The sequence below is a fragment of the Protopterus annectens genome, chromosome 12.part0 (genome assembly GCF_019279795.1).
Source record: "Protopterus annectens isolate FY-2018-M chromosome 12.part0, PAN1.0, whole genome shotgun sequence".
Lineage (NCBI taxonomy): Eukaryota > Metazoa > Chordata > Ceratodontiformes > Protopteridae > Protopterus > Protopterus annectens.
In genome coordinates this window covers 1,186,260,876-1,186,278,524 of record NC_056746.1, presented here as the reverse complement: position 1 = coordinate 1,186,278,524, position 17,649 = coordinate 1,186,260,876, and the positions used below count along the sequence as shown (strand labels likewise).

Sequence of the window (17,649 nt, the reverse complement as noted above, 5' to 3'; positions counted from 1 at the left end):
TAATCCCTATGAGGTATCTGTTTCCCACAAGAAATACAGTTATTCACTTTTTCTGACATCCGGTTAAATACTGAGGCAAGAAAAAACCAAAATGTTGCCCAACGGGGTACTTAGCCAACTCTGATTCGGTCTGAAACTCCGACTTCAGAAAATTTCAGAACGCCAACCTGCACTCGCAAAACTGCTTCTGCATCGGACCATGCGGCAAAAGACTGATATGACGTCGGTCATGCGCATTAGTACCCTGACGTACTGACGTCAGTCTAATGCGCCCTGACCGACGTCAGCCATATACTCTGGTATTCGGGCCGACTGGACAGCGGACTACCCAATAGTTAGGACTGCAGCAATGTGGAATGAAGAACATCAGTCTAAACAAAAGACTTCACACTCTTCAAGCCCTCATCACTCTGCAGAATGTAGACATCTGTGCCAAGACAGAGACTTGGTTTAAAGTCATAGAAAGTACTCCAGCAGTGCAAGGATACATAGCCTTCCACACATTTAGGCAAACAACAGCACAAACTTGGACCAAAGGTTGATGTGTCTCAATCTATGTTAGCAACAAACATACCTCTAGGTTGTTTAAACAGGATGATACTATGGACTTATCCACATGCAGGTCACCATAGATAAGGCCCCTCACCATATCATGGCTAGCTACATGTCACCTTCCATGCTACTAGAGTCTCACAACTCTAACCTAAACCTATTAGAGGCAATCACCATCCAAATATACTAGATCTGGTACTCCCCAACATGGACAGCACTGCACCCTCCTTTTGTCATGTCCTCACTAGAGTGGGTGGATGACAAAGCTTTCTCCTTTGAAGTGAAAATCAACCCAAAAAACACAGGTAAACCAGTAACAGCTAGGAACTATTTTAAGGCAAACTACATCTTAGTAAGTGAGAGTTTGTCAAAATTCAAGGCCTCCCCTTACCCTGAAACCACAGCTACCTATGTAGAATTATTCAGAGTCCCAATACAAACATGTGAATAGTTGCAGAAAGGCTACCATACCTACCATGAGTAAACTCAAAATAAACACCAAAAACAAGCATCATTGATGTAATCCTCACCTAAACAGGATATATAATAATAGCAGAAAACGCATGGCCAAAATCAAGAAGAGCAACTCTCTTAAAGACAAGTGCTCGCTTACACAATTTAGCAAGTACCTAAGAGGTCTAAGACTAATAAGGCCGACTACGATGTCAGGATAACCTTGCACGCTAAGGACAATCACAAGACCTTCTTCAGCTATGTCCAGAACCATAAAGGTAATACACAGCAGCGTGCTGAACTGGTGGTGAATGGTATCACCTTCACTGATCAGGGTGACATGGCAAATCTACTGGCTGATAAATTCAGCTCAAACTCCACACCCCTCCAGCTCCACCAGATTTTATCCCCTCTAACATACATCCCTAAACTATCAGCAGGGACCAGGTGCTTGCAGCATTGGCTAAAGCCAACAACACTGCCTCTGTGGGTCCTGACAACATCCCTGGTTGCCTCCTGAACAGTCTAAAACATAACCTATCAGGACCACTTGAGGCACTCGTCAGCAACAGCCATGAAACAGGCTACTTTCCAAGTGAATGGAGGACCACAACAGTTATTGTCCTCCACAAGGACGAACTATCAATTGACCCAAGGAACTACAGACCCATCTGTCTAACAAGCCTAATATGCAAAGCCATGGAATGAATTACCATGGAAATGATACACAAGGACATTGGTAATAGGTTCATAGGTTCATAGGTTTATACTAGGCTATCTGCCCTAAGGCATTTATAAGCCTAGCCCAAATTATTGTGGCTTACGCCACCCCTTATATGAAAAAATACTGTGCCCATTAGTTTGTTGTGCCTCTGTCCAGCAGTGACCCAGAGATGATTCCCGGGGTAAACCTACGATCTCCCATCCACAGGTCTAGATTTCTCTTGAACAGAGTCAGCGAGGTGCTCTGCCTCACATGGACCGGGATTTTATTCCACAGCATAGGGAGTCTCTGAGTGATAAATCTATCCCTCCAGCACGTCCTATTTATATCCGTGCTAAGGTTTAAGTCGCTTGCTCTAGTGGTTTTGGTGGATTTGGATTTTTTGAGGTGGAGCATGTCCATTAATTCCGGGTTGGACATGGCCTTGTATGTCAGGCACATGTCACCTCTGAGCAGACGGTATGCGACTGAATAGAGCTGGAGTTTCTTCAATCTGGCAGCATATGACAGATTTTGGAGTCTCTTTATCCTTTTGGTGAGGAACTTTTGGGGTCTCTCCAATTGCTGCAGATGTCGGGTGAGATACATCCCGAATGGGGCATTGTACTCGATCATTGGTCTGATAAGTGAAGAGTACAGGGGAACAATGACCTCACTAGATCTGGATGTGAATCCCTTCATGATCAGGTGGGCAATGTAGAAGGTCTTTCTAACCACTTTAGCAATGTGAGTGTCAAAAGAAAGGCCACTGTCAACCTGGGTCCCCAGGTCCCTGATAACCTCTTCTGTGCTTAGTGGATTGCCACCTATATGGTAGCTTGGGGTTACCTTGTTTTTCCCGAAGGGTATGACTATACATTTTTGGCGTTTAACTTCAGGCCATGGCTCTGGCACCAGCTATCTGTTTCCGTGAGTCCCTTCTGAAGGATATCAGTGTCCGATGCACTTTCCACTATGGCGCCCAGTTTGCAGTCATCTGCAAACTTTGTCAGCCAAAGTCCTCCCATGTTGGCCTGTACTTCTGAGAAGTAGATGCCAAACAATAGGGGCCAAGGACCGAGCCCTGTGGGACACCACTTGTGACCGGCTTGGAGTCTGACACAGCGCCAGCAACTCTAACCCTGTGGGTTCTGTCCTTAAGCCAGTTTGCAACCCATCTTGTGACATATGGGTTTACATTTAAGCTGGTAAGTTTTTCTACAATACCCGAGTGGGGTATTGAGTCGTAAGCCATTGCAAGGTCAAGGTAGGCTGTATGGACTGCCTTTCCCTCATCAATGGCCTTGGTGACTATTTCAAGAAGTCGACCAAGTTCAAAAGGCATGATCTTCCCTTGACAAAGCCAAACTGGGTCGGGTCCAATGTCTGCAAGTCCCCTATATCTTTGTTTATGAGCTCCATTATGATCCTCTCCATAGCTTTGCAGACTAGACTTGTTAAGCTTATGGGCGGTAATTACCAGGGTCCGTGAGGCGCCACCTTTGTGGAGTGGGACCACAGTTGCCGTCGCCACTCCTTGGGCACGTATCCTGTGGTAAGGCTGAGATTAAACAGCTGCCTTATGTGCGGGTTTAATTCCTCATTTAGCTCGTGTAGCACACAGCCGGGGACACCATCCGGTCCCATTGATGCTGTGTTTTTAGCTTTAGAGAGAGCAGCTTTCACCTGCGCATTTGAGATGTCCGGGAGGCTACACTCGGCTGGGATAGTTATCTCTCCTTTAGGGGAGAGGGGTGAAGTTTGCACTGAACCTGTCTGCCAGTATGTTGGCAATGTCTGTGGGTTCAGTGATTTTTGTATCATTTTGGACTAATTCTGAGCATATCTGTGAGTTTCCACCCAGGTTCCTAACATAGCTGAAAAAGGCCTTATGATTGTCCTTTGAATCCATGGCAATTTTTCTCTCAAAATTGGCCTTAGTTGATTTTATGAGTGCTCGTATTTTTTACTAATAATGATCAGGGGTGACTTCCCTTTTATGGATTTTGTTCTATCATGTAATAGCTTTCTCCTCTTATTGTAAAGTTTGTTAATGGCTGGGGTCCACCAGACTGGACGTTTGCCCTTTGTGGAAAGAGTCTTGGTTTTATTTGGGATTGCCTGATCCATGCAGTCCTGGAGGTGTTCATAGAAGGCATTTGTAAGGGCTTCCGCAGCTTGGGTTGTGGTTTCCTCTGACTCAGGGGCCTTGAAGGATACCACACCAGTCTTGAGTAGTGTGAAGTTTGCTTTAGAGAAGTTCTTCACTATGGTCTTTTGTTTGGGGTGGGGCGGGATGTGGATTTCCAGTGAGATTAGTTTATGATCAGATCTCACCAATGAGGGATATACTTCGGTGTGGAGCATTTTGTCCCCATGTTTGTGACAATGAGATCTAGTATATTTTCTCCTCTCGTGGGAACAGTGACTAGCTGTTCCATGGCATTTGAATTTATGAACTCCAGGAACCGTTGGGCTAGAAAGTTAGGGCTTGAGTAATGTTCCCAGTCTATATTCGGGTAGTTGAAGTCACCCAATATGATGGTGTTTGGAGATACATTTATACCCTCCAGTGTCTTCAGGAAGGCTGTGTGGGGTTCCTGAGTTTGAGAGGGTGGCCTGTAGCATGCTACAATTTGTAGAGCAGTTTTGCCTATTGTTAGTTGCACCTGGATGGTTTCGAGCTTCATGCGTTGCCACCAACCTGGAGGTGTGAGTATCCTTTATGAATATGGATACACCGCCTCCTTTTGTGGAGTGGTCCGGGTTTTGGGGCCGGAACGCATGATATGAGGTAAAACCTAATAGTGCCGGGGTGCTCTCAGGAGCCTTAAACCAGGTTTCAGTTACAGCACAGACATCGATGTTCTCCATACTGAGAAGGGCCTCGAGTGCGTGCATTTTGAGATTTAGACTTCTGGCATTGAGCAGCATTACCCTCAATTTCTTCCCATTTTTGTTTTCTAGGGTGGTAGGTTTAGAATTTGAGCCTTGCCTTAAAAAGGCACTATGGGGTGGCAAGAGCCTTAGCCAATATCCGAATCCCAGGGGTGACAGGTGCAAGCCGTCCCTCATGAAGCAGCATGGCTTGTCAAGCATGTCATCCCAGGCAGACAGACACTGGATCCCCTTTGAATGACACCAGACATTAAGCCAATTGTTAAAGCTGATCATCTTGTCTCTATATTGTGGCATCATTCTTGGTGAAGGAAGGATACTGCTCAGGGTTAGGGTCATACCTGCCTGGGCTACATAAACAGAGAGCTCCTCTATGTCACTTTTCATGCAGTCCAGGGAGGTATGTCTCAGGTCGTTCACACCAGCATGGACAATGACTGTGTCATATTTGTACTTGCTGTGGAGTGACCAGTGCTTGTGTTATGTGGCGGATTCTAGCGCCCGATAGGCAGCTTACTGTGACCCTCTCCTTGTTCAGCCTGGTGAGTGGGACGTCAGTGTGTCTGACTATGGAGTCACCTATGACAAGTATGTTTGGTGTTGTATTTGGCCTTAAGGGCTGTGACTGCTTTGCACACTGCTTTTGTGGTTTATGTGTTGCTTGTGGGGTGTCTTGAGGTAGCAGTTGTTTGGGTGTCTGCTTTGGAGGCCTCTGCTGTTTAGGTAAATTTTACTCAGAGCCTCGAGTATGTCTTTGTGTGTTTATGTGTTTGATTCAGTGGAGTGGTAGCATTATGTGAGGCTGGTTTTGTGGTGTGTGTAGTTGCCTTCTCCTCCTGTCTGGTCTTGCCAGTCCTGAGTTGAGAGAGCTCAGCCTCCAGTTTGGCTAAATAGCTGCATCTCTCAAGTATTTGTGTTATGTGGGAGGAGGAGAGGGTTGTCTGTGTACATGAGGCAGTTATAACATTGCCTCAAGATTCCCAGATTCACCAGCTGGACCGAGAGGAGATTGACAACTGACCTTTGGACATGCTAGAATAATATTGGGAAATCCTTAATTGAAAACAAGGGCCAGTGGGGAGTGAGGGTGTAGTGCTTTTAATTTTTAGTGCTGACTTATATAATTGCTTTAGTGAGCAAGTGCCAGGTAACTTGAGTGCAATGTGATACAAGTAACTAAATGCAAAACGACAAACAGTAACTTTCTTTCAAGTGAAACAAGGAAATAAGTACAGTAAGCAATGCAGATATCACTAGTGATCCACAGAAGCTGAGAAGTTGCGTATTAGGTGAATTAGCTTCCAGGGAAATAACAAGCAAACAAACAACAAGTATATAAACAAAGCTAGATTCAGTAGGCCTGGATCTAGTCTATGCTAGAGCAAACAAGGTGAACCAATTTCAGTAAGATACAGTTCAAATATTCAGGCACTATAAACCTTTAACCAGAAAATTCCCAGCTCAGAAGGGCAGAGTCCAGCCTCTTCTCCCACAAGAGTGCAGTCCACGAACCTTCTTAATGTAAAATAACTGGCCTGAAGCCCAAGTGCCTAAACCAGAACTAATACACTTGGACACTGGGCTCTCAATCAGCAGTTCCCAACTTAGAAGGATGAAAGCTACCTGTCCTGCCACCACAGTGCTTGCCACAAACCTTCCTAATGTAAAACAACTGGTCTGAAGCCCAAGTGCTTAATCCAAAAGACTTGAATGATAGCTACACTTTAATCAAGTTACAACCAAGCAGTAATAAATACCACTGAATACTTTAGAGAATGTCTGGATTAGTGCTCAAGTTACACAAACAAAGCTAGATCCAGCAGGCCCGAATCCAGTCTATGCCACAGCAAACAAGGCGCACCAACTTCAGTAAGAAACAGTTCAGATATGCATGCACTATAAGCCTTTAACCAGAAATTCCCAGCTCAGAAGGGCAGAGTCCAGCCTCTCCTCCCACAAGAGTGCAGACCACGAACCCTCTTAATGTAAAATAACTGGCTTGAAAGCCCAAGTGCTTAAACCAGAATTAATACACTTTTAGAATAACAGACACTGAGCCCTCAATCAGCAGTTCTCAACCTAGAAGGATGTAAGCTACCTGTTCTGCCACAACAGTGCAGACCACAAACCTCTCAGTGCAAAACAACTAACTGGTCCGAAGCCCAAGTGTTTAAACCAAAAGGCTTAGAATGAGTTACACCAAGCAGTAATAAATACAATTGAGTATTTTAAGATGATGCAAAAGTAAAAAGAAGTAGGTAAAAACACAAGTACAGTAAAAGCAGATGAAATTTTTTTTTTTTTTTTTTTTTTTTTTTTTTCTGAACAAGTGCTGAGATCAAAGAAACAGATTTGAGTGCTGAAACTAGAAAACTGGCTAGTTACAAGAAAAAAAAAACAAGCTAGAAGGCTTCCCTCAAACACAGAAGGGCTTGGGGGCTCAGAAGCCTACAAATAGTCTGTACCACTTAACAAGAAAGGCAGGAAATAAGCTTAATTTTTTTTTTCTATTTCCCAGATGCTCTCTTTGTACACAGTAGGAGTGCCTGAAATCAGAATATGATCTCACTGCACTCAGTTGAGTGAGCAAATGAGATGGGCCCAGAGGCAGGCTGAGGGGCGGGCAGTTTCAATGCCACTAAGATTAACACCAAAACAAAAACAGGGCGGCAGACAATGGACTTCTTCCCAATTTGGCTTTATTAATGGAAGCTCATGCATACTTATCCTGGTAGACATCTTTGAGAGGGTCACCAAGGCAATGACAAGAATAAAACAGTGCATATTGCGTATTTTGACTTAGTCAAGAAATTTGATACAATACCCCACTCAGGCATTCTTGACAAGCTCTCTGAGCTAGGTATAAATCTCTAAACAAATTGCTGGATTGCGAGCTGACTTACAGACAGGACCCAAGAAGTCAGGATTAATGAGACCACCTATACCAAGAGACCAGTCACCAGTGGAGTACATCACTGTTCCATGCCGGGCCTGCTCTTGTCTGGCATCTATTTCTTGGAAGTCAAGGCTAATGTTCAAGGTCTCTGGCTTGCCAAATTTGCAGATGACTGTAAATTGGAAGCTATTATACATTCCCCACAAGACACCAACATCTTGCGAGAGGGTTTAACACAGACAAATGACCAGTGCCAAAGCTATGGCTTAAAACTCAATGCCAGAAAATGCATTATAATGCCTTTGGCAAACTGTCAACCCAAATCCATTACTCCATTAAACCATTAGAGTTGACCCACTAGTAAGGGATCTGGGAACACTCTGGCCTTTGACCAACATGTAGCTAAGACAGTAATAAAATCATTTTATGTCACCCAGCTTATAGATAAGGGTATGGCATCCAGGTCCAAGAAAGTTATAGTACCACTCTAATTGGCCCTTATCAAACCTATTATTGAATACAATGCCTCCTATTGCAAGTATCTAACCAGACATTTGCAACAGTTGGAATGCCCACAGAGGTTTTTCACTAGGAGAATTCAGAGCATCAGTACCCTGTCCTGCACTGACTGACTAAATACTCGATCTCTGTATTCAGTCTTCTACAGGCTGCTATGAGGGGATTTCGCCTGGCTTAAAGGGTTTCCTCAGACCCAGCCCTGATGGATCTGTTGTACATGTGCAAAACAAACAGCACCAGAAACAGAAAATCCAGGGATCTGAACTTCACTTGTGACATATACAGAACATGCTGGAGAGACAGATATGTGTCCCAAACGATCCTCACACTATGGAATAGGTTCCCAATCCATGTAAAATAGAGTTCATCCCTGATCCTTCAAAAGAAACCTTAACAACTGGATGGAAAATTGTGAAGTTCAAACTTGCTTTCAAGCAATTCCCTGGAGTAAGGAATACAAATGCATCAGTGATCCCTGCAATTAACATTTTGAGATTAGAGAATCTGAAGGTGCCATCTTTAATGGAAACATAAAAATTAACATTTAACACAATGAAGCCTGCTGCTCTGAAACCTTTTGCAGTGAAGTAAATGTAACCCTTAACAGTATAGTGCAAATGAAGAAACTAGATTCTATTTGATTCCTCCAAGTCAAGAGAAATTTGCTTTAAAACAGACATTAGGACTCCTGATATACAGCTGGCCCATCTACTGGTTTACAGTCTGACGAGCCAATGGTTAACATGAGATAACGACTAAAAAGCTTTAAAGAAATCCATCCAAAAAACAAGGTATATTTTAGTGGATCAGATCAGCCATCTGACCTGTAGCTCCAGGTAGGTGAAGTAAACGCACACCTATTAAGTCTCATGCCTTTTTCAGGGAAATGATTCTGTGGGGAAAACTTGCAGGGTTCCTGAATTAATGTTAATTTTCATTCGTAACAGTTAACAGTGTTGACTCATAAAGCAATCAAACTTTATTCAGTTTTATGACTTGGCCACTAATGAGCTGGATGATGGGAGTCATTCTATTATGTTATATATGAACTTCTTCAAAGCATTTACTACTTTGCTTAACAAGACAATGATAGGAAATTTTAATGTTATATGTATGGCCTAAAATGAAATGGACAGGAAACTGGCTGGCTGATCAGAAAGAGAGAGTTGCTTAAGGGGAGTTGTAAGAAAAAAAAAGTCAGCAAGCTATTGAGTGGAATGAGGCTGAGTGCTGGAACCATCTGTTCAATACATCTATAGCAAAAAATCATACTGAGTTTGAGCACCTGTATGCTGATGATATGAAACCTCTTATAAAGGGAGGCCCAAGCCTCCAGAGCAATCTGAGATGGTTCACATGCTGAGCCACCATAATGGAAGTTATCTAGAATTTGTTATGTGGGATTTCCAAACAGACTCCTAAAGGAAACTGAATCTTCTTTCAAAGCAACTCAAACAAAGAGCCTTAAGCAAGCTTCCCTAAAAATGTTGACCAAGAGGTGGCACACACATTTTTTTCTCCTCAATCTCCAGTGAACATCAATAATTCCTCCCACTTACCCAATCAACTGATTATTTTCCCTGTGAAGTGCCAGCCCTACAGTCCATTCATTCTTTCTATGGGTAAATGTCAAGTGTTGGGAGTTATACAGTTATCCTGCTTATGAAACTGGGAGGTTTTTCCTTACACCATTTTAGTTTCCTTTTCTGAGCACTTGTCATAACTTCCCAAAGGCTGACTTGCAGTTAACACAAGCAAGGGATGCCTCTACTACTTCTGTGAGAGGGATCCTTACAACTCTCTCCCCCTTGCAGACAAAGCACCTACAGTAATCCATGTGCTCTACCACAGATATGTCCGTCACAACCAACCCCCCCCCCAAGAGAAAGGTAGACAGACTTTACCTTGTCATTCCTCTGTCTTCCCGGCTTGCTCCTCCAGTACCCAAATTGCATTAAAACAGTGGATAGTTAGATCATAGGCAGAGATTTATTCTTCTGAGCCACAAAGCTGGCTCACAAAAGTTTACTTTTAGTGGCAGAATGTATTGACTCCATCAAAATCCTGAAAAGGTGTCATCTAATAGAAGATTGCACATGTCACTAGGACGGGCAGTGGATCCAAGACCAAGGTAGAGTTGACAAAATGACAAAAGAATAACTCTGGAGAAAGTTACCACAAGTTGTCCACCTCTTGGCAGCTAAAGAACCTGAGTCAGGATGTCTCTAGGGTTGAGATATAAAATCCTTTAGGACTGGCTGTAGCAAGGGAAAAACCTAGGACTCTGCTTCTACTTACTTATTGTAAGCATCTAAGTACTTAGTGTGTATGAAACGAGATAAATGCCACTCAGTGTTGACCTTCATCACTGTATGATTCCTCTCGAGGGAAGGGTCACAGGTGGGTGATAATACTGGAGGGGAGGGTTCCTTGCATTTGTTTTAGAAGAAATCTACCCATTTCAATTCCTCAAACTTCATAATAACACAAGATTCAGAGAAGGGAAGGAAAAATAGTTAAGCAATAATCCCACAACTGTGTGTGGGCATATCAGGCTTTATATATGGTTGGTATGGTTTGATCATTAGGACAAAGCCAGAGTGATTAAACAAAGTCAGCCGTGGGTAAATCCTGACATACCCACATACAGGACTGGAATATTGCCATCATACAATGACATTATGTAAGAAAGAAACTGTTTACCTTTCTCAAAAAATGCCTTTGTATAACAGCAATGTAGTATTCCTCCACATTCTTCCTTGTTTAATGATATACTGTGCGTGTGTATGGGATTTGCATTCCCACGCTTGCACGGTATATCAGTACAGTGCAACAAAAGCAACAGAGAAGAGAGCACCTTTGTTATTTTTTTAGCTGCTGAAATTTTGTGAGGGACAGTGTAAAAATACAAGGAAAATCAGATACATTTCTGACTCTTTAGTTTTACAGAATGTACCTTATTTTCTTGTATTTTGCTCTGTACCTTAGCATATATGAATAGAAAGTCTGGCTGCTCAATGGTACTTCAGCGGCTGGACATTTTTCTATTGGTATATGCTCGATTTAATTGGGCTGTCCAATCAGAGCACTCATTTTTGAACAGTAACGAGCAGTCATTGTACAACTCTTTTTTATCACTCTCTCACAATTACTACAAGTCTCAGAGGACAGTGATACAGATTAAAATGGATGCTGCTCAATCCCCAGGCATCTTAACTGGGGCAAGTAAGTGAAATGATAGCAGCATGCTCCTTAAATGATACATTATCCAAAAAGACCAATGCCAGACCACATAATGGCCGCCCAGAAGTCAAAGCTGACTGCTGAAATATACTCTCCCATACTTTCTATATCATCTGTCACCAACAGCTGAACAGCCTCCTGAAGTCTAGCAGTGGCACTGAATAAACAGGTGGCCAAAAAAGTGGAAGTGAAAAGGGCCTGAAGGGATGTTCTCCACCCTTGTGGATAAGATGTCCACTGCACAAAATGAAATGGAAGGAATCAGTTCAACCCCAATTAAGTCACACCCAGCACTGTGTTCCAAGGGTCCAACATTCTTCTTTGGGCTCATGAGACAAAGACACCTACAAGCAATGGAGATGCAAAAGAGGCCCAGGATTTGCTTTAAAACTAAACACTAGGGAAGTGCTCTCCACTTACCCTCTTCCATATCAAGGAGGACTTGAGAGTTGGACAACAATCACTCAACTGAGGATAACAATCTCAGGAAGAAAGCAAAGCCTACTGCAGTTACAACAAAAGAAGAAAAGGAATCACGTCTAAAATTCTAAAGACTGTAAGAATGTAAGAAACAATGACAATGCAGCACTTAAATGATGTAAACAATCTCTACTTAATGTACTACTCAAGAAGTACAACACTCAGGCACCTTCTGTTTCCTAAAGAAAGTTCTTCACTCACTTTTCATTTGAAATACACAAGCATACAAATACATGAGCACGGCTGAGATGGGTCCTCAGGTGTGTCTGGTCTGCCAGAGCGCTGTAGTCAGACTTGCATAGTTGCCCTGCCAGATCGAGGTGGTGACTATTTTTTTTTTTAATTTAACACTTAAGTGTGTTGGTCCACATATTCTTTTCAGCCAAAGCTTGGGACACAAGGACAAGGGGAATTACAATATAAATGATTTAGTACAACCAATCAACAAGCAAGTTTTTGAAAAGTGGGAACAATACAGTCCCAAGGAAAAAATCCATAAAGATGCAGGAAGGACAAGCAAGTTATATAAAAACAATGACCAGAAGTCAAAACTGAATCCTGGACCTCAAAGCTGTGAGGCACAGATCTTAGCCACATGCCATGAACAATAAGCATCTAACCAAAGCAGATCCTTATTCTGGTAGAATGTTACTTCTGCTTTATTCTGCTACACACGCAAAATAAAGATATTACTTATGAGTTCAGATTCATATGCATAAGAACAAGCAACATGGTTTCTTCTGTTTTGAGGTTGAAGGATTGCTTTCACATTTTAACTAAACTAGTATCTTAGCCCCCACCCCACCCCACCCTGTAAAAAGAAAAAAAAAACATTAGTACACTGATGTATGAAAATGTAAACAGGCTTACCTCAAAATGAGTGACCATAGCATCCATGAGCTCCTCACAGAAAGGAGGGTTTGCTTCAAAGGAACCACTAACTGGAAAGAATTCCAGGAAAGGCCTGGAAAAAAAAAAAAAAAGCTCATCAAACTAATAACCTTAAGAAACTGAATCAGACCAATAAAAAAAGTGTGTGTGTGTGTGTGTGTGTGTGTGTGTGTGTGTGTGTGTGTGTGTGTGTGTGTGTGTGTATGGAGATATATATATATGAGAGAGAGAGAGAGCGCTACAGAATCCTGAAAGCCCAAAATCCTGAGACCTAAATCTCGAAAGTTCAAAAATACTGAAAACTCAAAATACTGAAAACACACAGGCTAACAACACTTACTATATTCCAGTACAAGTACATAAAGAAACAAATAAAAGACTAATCAACACCCCCTGCTACTTAAATATATCAACTCCAATATTGCACTTAGTGTACTGAAGTACAATCTTGGAATTGATATAATTAAGTAGCAGGGGGTGTGGGGGGCGCATATGGTTGAAGGGTAATATGATTCTGTATGTACTTGTGCTGGAATATAGTAAGTGTTGCTATCCCGTGTGTTTTCAGTAATTTGAACTTTCAAGATTTTTGTTTCAGGATTTTGAGTTTTCAGGATTCTGTAGCGCTCCCATATATATATATATATATATATATATATATATATATATATATATATATATATATATATAAATGGTTCCACTTCATATCATCGAATTATCATTTCATCGAATTTCAAATAGTCAGGACCAAATCGTCGAAAACTCATTTTGTCGAATCTCAAATAATTGAAAACTATAAAGCAACTAGAAATAACATCCCAGACACTGTTGACTATGTTTATGCAGGGGGAAAAGTACCCCTGCACCTCCCATGTGGGGGGCTCTGCCCCCCACCCCCCACATTAAATATACCAACTCCAAGGTCACACTACAGTGGGGTTAGGAAATTAGCTTTTTCCCCCACTGTAGTGCGACCTTGGAGTTGGTATATTTATTTATGGGGGTGTGTGAGGGGCAGAGCCCCCAACATGGGGGGTGCAGGGGGGCTTGCCCCCCTCCATACATGTAGTAAAAACTTTGTGGAATGTTATTTCTAGTTGCTTTATAGTTTTCAATGATTTCAGATTCGATGATACGAGTTTTTGACTAAATGAGTTTTCGACGATTTGGTCTCGATGATTTGAAATTCGATGAAATAATAATTCGATGATATGAAATGGTACCATATATATATATATATATATATATATATATATATATATATATATGTGTGTGTGTGTGTGTGTGATTTTTTTTTAATTAATCTTCACTATGGAAGAGTTACATGAATTTGTCAGACAAAAAATAAAAGATCTTTTAAGTTCACGTTCTCACTTGTGCCATGATCACAGCAAGACTAACTAACAGAGCAATAATTAAATTAAATAACTAGCAAAATTGTTCGTCTAAAGTTACAAAATAAGGTCTTCCTCATCCTGTTTAAACAGAAAGGATCAAACACAGAGACAAAGCTTCATGGACTAAGTAAGAATGATCTAGCCACTTTTTCACAGTAAACAGGACATCAAAACAGAAAATGTGAAGACCTACAAGTCTATGGTGCAAGAAGATACAGCAGTGCCAGTATCGGAAGTTCAAGCAGCAGTGATGTCAGGCGAGTTAAGACAGAATGGCTGATGCCAGCTCACCCATCCTGAGGAAAGGCTTGTAAACAAAAAAGAAGTTATGTACCTACCATAACGTTCCATGTTAGTTGTCTTCTTCTCGCCTTCTTTCTTGCTGGTTGGGTTCGGAGCCGATCCTCGGCTCCAACTCAGCCATCTTCAAAAGCTCGAGAGCTGCATACTGGCTCGAGGCCACCCCATATCCCATGATGCCTGGCGCTAGATACCCAGATCTCGTTTGGTATGTCTAACTGCAGACATAATAAAAAAAGGATCTTATCCTGGAATATATAAAACCTCCAGAGAGGCTACTAGACAGAAAGAAATAGCCAGAGAAGACTCAGACAGTGAAAAAAAACATAAGTAACTCTTCTCGGTCTACAAGGATAGGGGGATGGAGGGTGGGGAGCAAGAAAGAAGGCGAGAAGAAGACAACTAACATGGAACGTTATGGTAGGTACATAACTTCTTTATGTTAAGTTGTCTATCTCGCCTTCATTCTTGCTGGTTGGGACAGCGTCCCTAGCACCTAAAATCCTGGGTGGCTCATTGGAACAAACTCTTCAGAACAGTGGAACCAAAATCTGCTCTGTTTCTGGAAACCACATCCAACTTATAATGCAAAATGAAAGTATGTGGGTTGGCCCACGTAGCCGCAGCACAAACAGATTCCATGGGCAACCTAGCCTGAAAGGCCACCGAAGTTGCTAAAGCCCTGGTGGAGTGACCTTTTGGTTTAACAAGTAATTGTTTATTCCTCAGTTGATAGATAAATGTGATGATAGAAGTCAACCACCTGGACAAGGTTACTTTTGAGACTGGAAGACCTTGTTTACCCTCAGCATAAGAAAGGAAAAGTTGGTCAGATTTCCTGATATCCTTAGTTCTATGTAAATAGAAACGTAGTTGCTTGTGAACATCTAACTGATGCAACTTATATTACGCCCTGTTGGAGTGGTTGGGAAAAAACACGGGAAGGTCTATGGACTGATTCAAATTATTTTCTGAAGGGACCTTAGGAAGAATTAGTCTTGAGAGCAACCCTATCATTGTGGAACACTAGGTACGGAGGACGGGTACAAAGAGCCTGCAGTTCCGAAACTCTTCTGGCTGAAGTAATAGTTACCAGAAAGAGAGTTTTCCAAGATAAAAACTTCAGGGAACAAGAAGCTGCAGGTTCGAAGGGAGGCAATATTAGAGAAGCTAAAATCAAATTTACATCCCACGGAGGTGGAGGATCTCTCACTGGAGGCCTGAGCAGAGTGGTCCCTTTGAGAAACGCTCTACATAGCTTATGCGACATGATATTATTTCCTGACAGGCCAATGTGAAAATTTGAAATTGCAGCTAACTGAACTCTAATTGTAGCAGAAGCGGACCCAGAATGAAAGAGTTCCACAAGAAAATCCAAAATGTGGTGCATAGGGGCTGAAAAGGGGTCTATACTCTTAGCCTCTGCCCAGGAAGAAAAACGTTTCCACTTACTAGCGTAAGTTTTTCTAGTGGTAGATTTGTGCGATGATAAAATAATTTCCCACACAGACGGGGAGATATCTGGGAGCCTGGCTAAGGTTGGAAGTGGAGCATCCAAGCAGTGAGCTGGAGAGATTGCAGGGATTGGTGCAGCTCGCCCGATTGATGGATCAGAAGGTCTGGAACTGAGTCCAGAGTCCAAGGCTGCTCGAGAAGATGATGATGCAGGAATGGGAAAGTACAGTTTTGTACCTACCATAAATGTAGATGTTCAAGTGCTCATACAGCTGCAGTCATTACAGATGGGTTATCCTGCCGTCAGGCGGGTCCTCGGTCGGCTGAATTCCAAAGTCTAGGTCCGGAGTCGGTTGTTCTCGCTTCTTCCCTGACGTCAGTGCGGCAGGGGTATAAAAGAGGCAGCCGATGCCATCTTCTTCAGTTTTTCTTGCCCCAGATGTCAGGTGCCCCCAGAAGGAAGGCAAAACATAAATTTATGTAATCATGCAATATAGAATAATCAAAAAACATTAGTTGCAAGCAAATACTCCATAAAAGAATACCCCAAATAGGTTGTATGAGAAGGTGTTTGTCATAAGGCCTGTCCTAAGAGGGGACGGAGGGGGGGGTAACCTGGACTGCAGCTGTATGAGCACTCGAACATCTACATTTGTGGTAGGTACAAAACTGTACTATGTTCATCGTGCATACAGCTGCAGTCATTACAGATGGGAAGAATCCCAAAGCTAAGTAGGGGTGGCAGGCACTAAGTGGAACTAGGAGGAGCAAGGATGCCCTGCAAGACTGCTGTGGCAAATCCCGCTCTAGATTTAGAGTATAGTGGAAGGTGATAGTGCTTGGAGAAAGTGTGCACTGAACTCCAAGTGGCTGATTCCAAAATGTCCTTGGTAGGAACCCCCCTGAGGAAAGCTGCAGAGGTAGCTGTGGCCCTGGTGGAGTGGGATCTGATGCTTGTAGGTACAGTTTTTCCATGAAATGAGTAACAAAAGCGTATGCAGTGGGCAGTGGGCTATCCATTTTGAGATTGTCTGTTTGGAAATAGCCTTTCCTTGAGCACCTGTAGCATAGGACACAAAGAGTTGCTCGGATTTCCTGAATGGCTTTGTCCTGTCCAAATAATAACGAAGTTGTCTGTGAATGTCCAAGGAATGTAGTAGTCTTTCCCCTTTGTTTTGTGGATTAGGATAAAAGGTAGGGAAGTGAATAGTCTGATTTAAAGCTACACTGGATACTACCTTTGGCATAAAGGTAGGGTTGGTTCATAAGGAAACTCTGTCCTGATGGAAAATGATGAAAGGCTGCACAGCCATGAGGGCCTGTAGCTCCGAAACTCTGCGTGCTGAGGTGATAGCCAGAAGGAAGGCTGTTTTCCATGACAAGTATTGTAGTTCTGTTGAAGAAGCTGGCTCGAAGGGAGGAAGGGTCAGCTTTTCCAATACGAAGTTGAGGTCCCAAGCAGGGACTGGTGGTTTCCTTGGGGGTTTTATATTCTTTGCCCCTCTGAGGAACTGCCTTAAGAGAGGATGAGAGAATAAAGGAGGATCTGTGTTGTATTGTGCAGAAATGACTGAAGCTTGGATTTTGATGGAGGAGAAGGAAAGTCCACTGTTTAACATCTCAGCTAGGTACTGTAAAATTTGAGGTAAATTTATTACCCAAGGATTCTGGCCCTTTTCTTGATTCCAGGCACAGAATCGTTTCCATTTGGCGGAGTAGGCTTTTCTAGTAGAAGGTCTTCTGGCCTCCAAGATGACATCCTGCACCTCCTTGGAGAGGAGGGTCTGTTGGGAAATCAAGGAATTCTCCATGCAGCTAGATTTAGGGTTTTGAGCTGGCTGTGAAGGGTCTTGTAGTTGTGC

General features: G+C 42.6%; 1 protein-coding gene across 1 annotated transcript in view; it reads right to left on the bottom strand.

Moving 5' to 3' along the window:
* The window catches only part of PCIF1 (phosphorylated CTD interacting factor 1), a 797,200-nt gene that overhangs the window by 48,602 nt on the left and 730,949 nt on the right, over positions 1–17,649 (bottom strand). Inside the window, exon 14 of the mRNA XM_044090229.1 lies at positions 12,615–12,708. Within this exon, the coding sequence (XP_043946164.1) occupies positions 12,615–12,708 (94 nt within the window). The remainder of the gene's footprint in view (positions 1–12,614; positions 12,709–17,649) is intronic.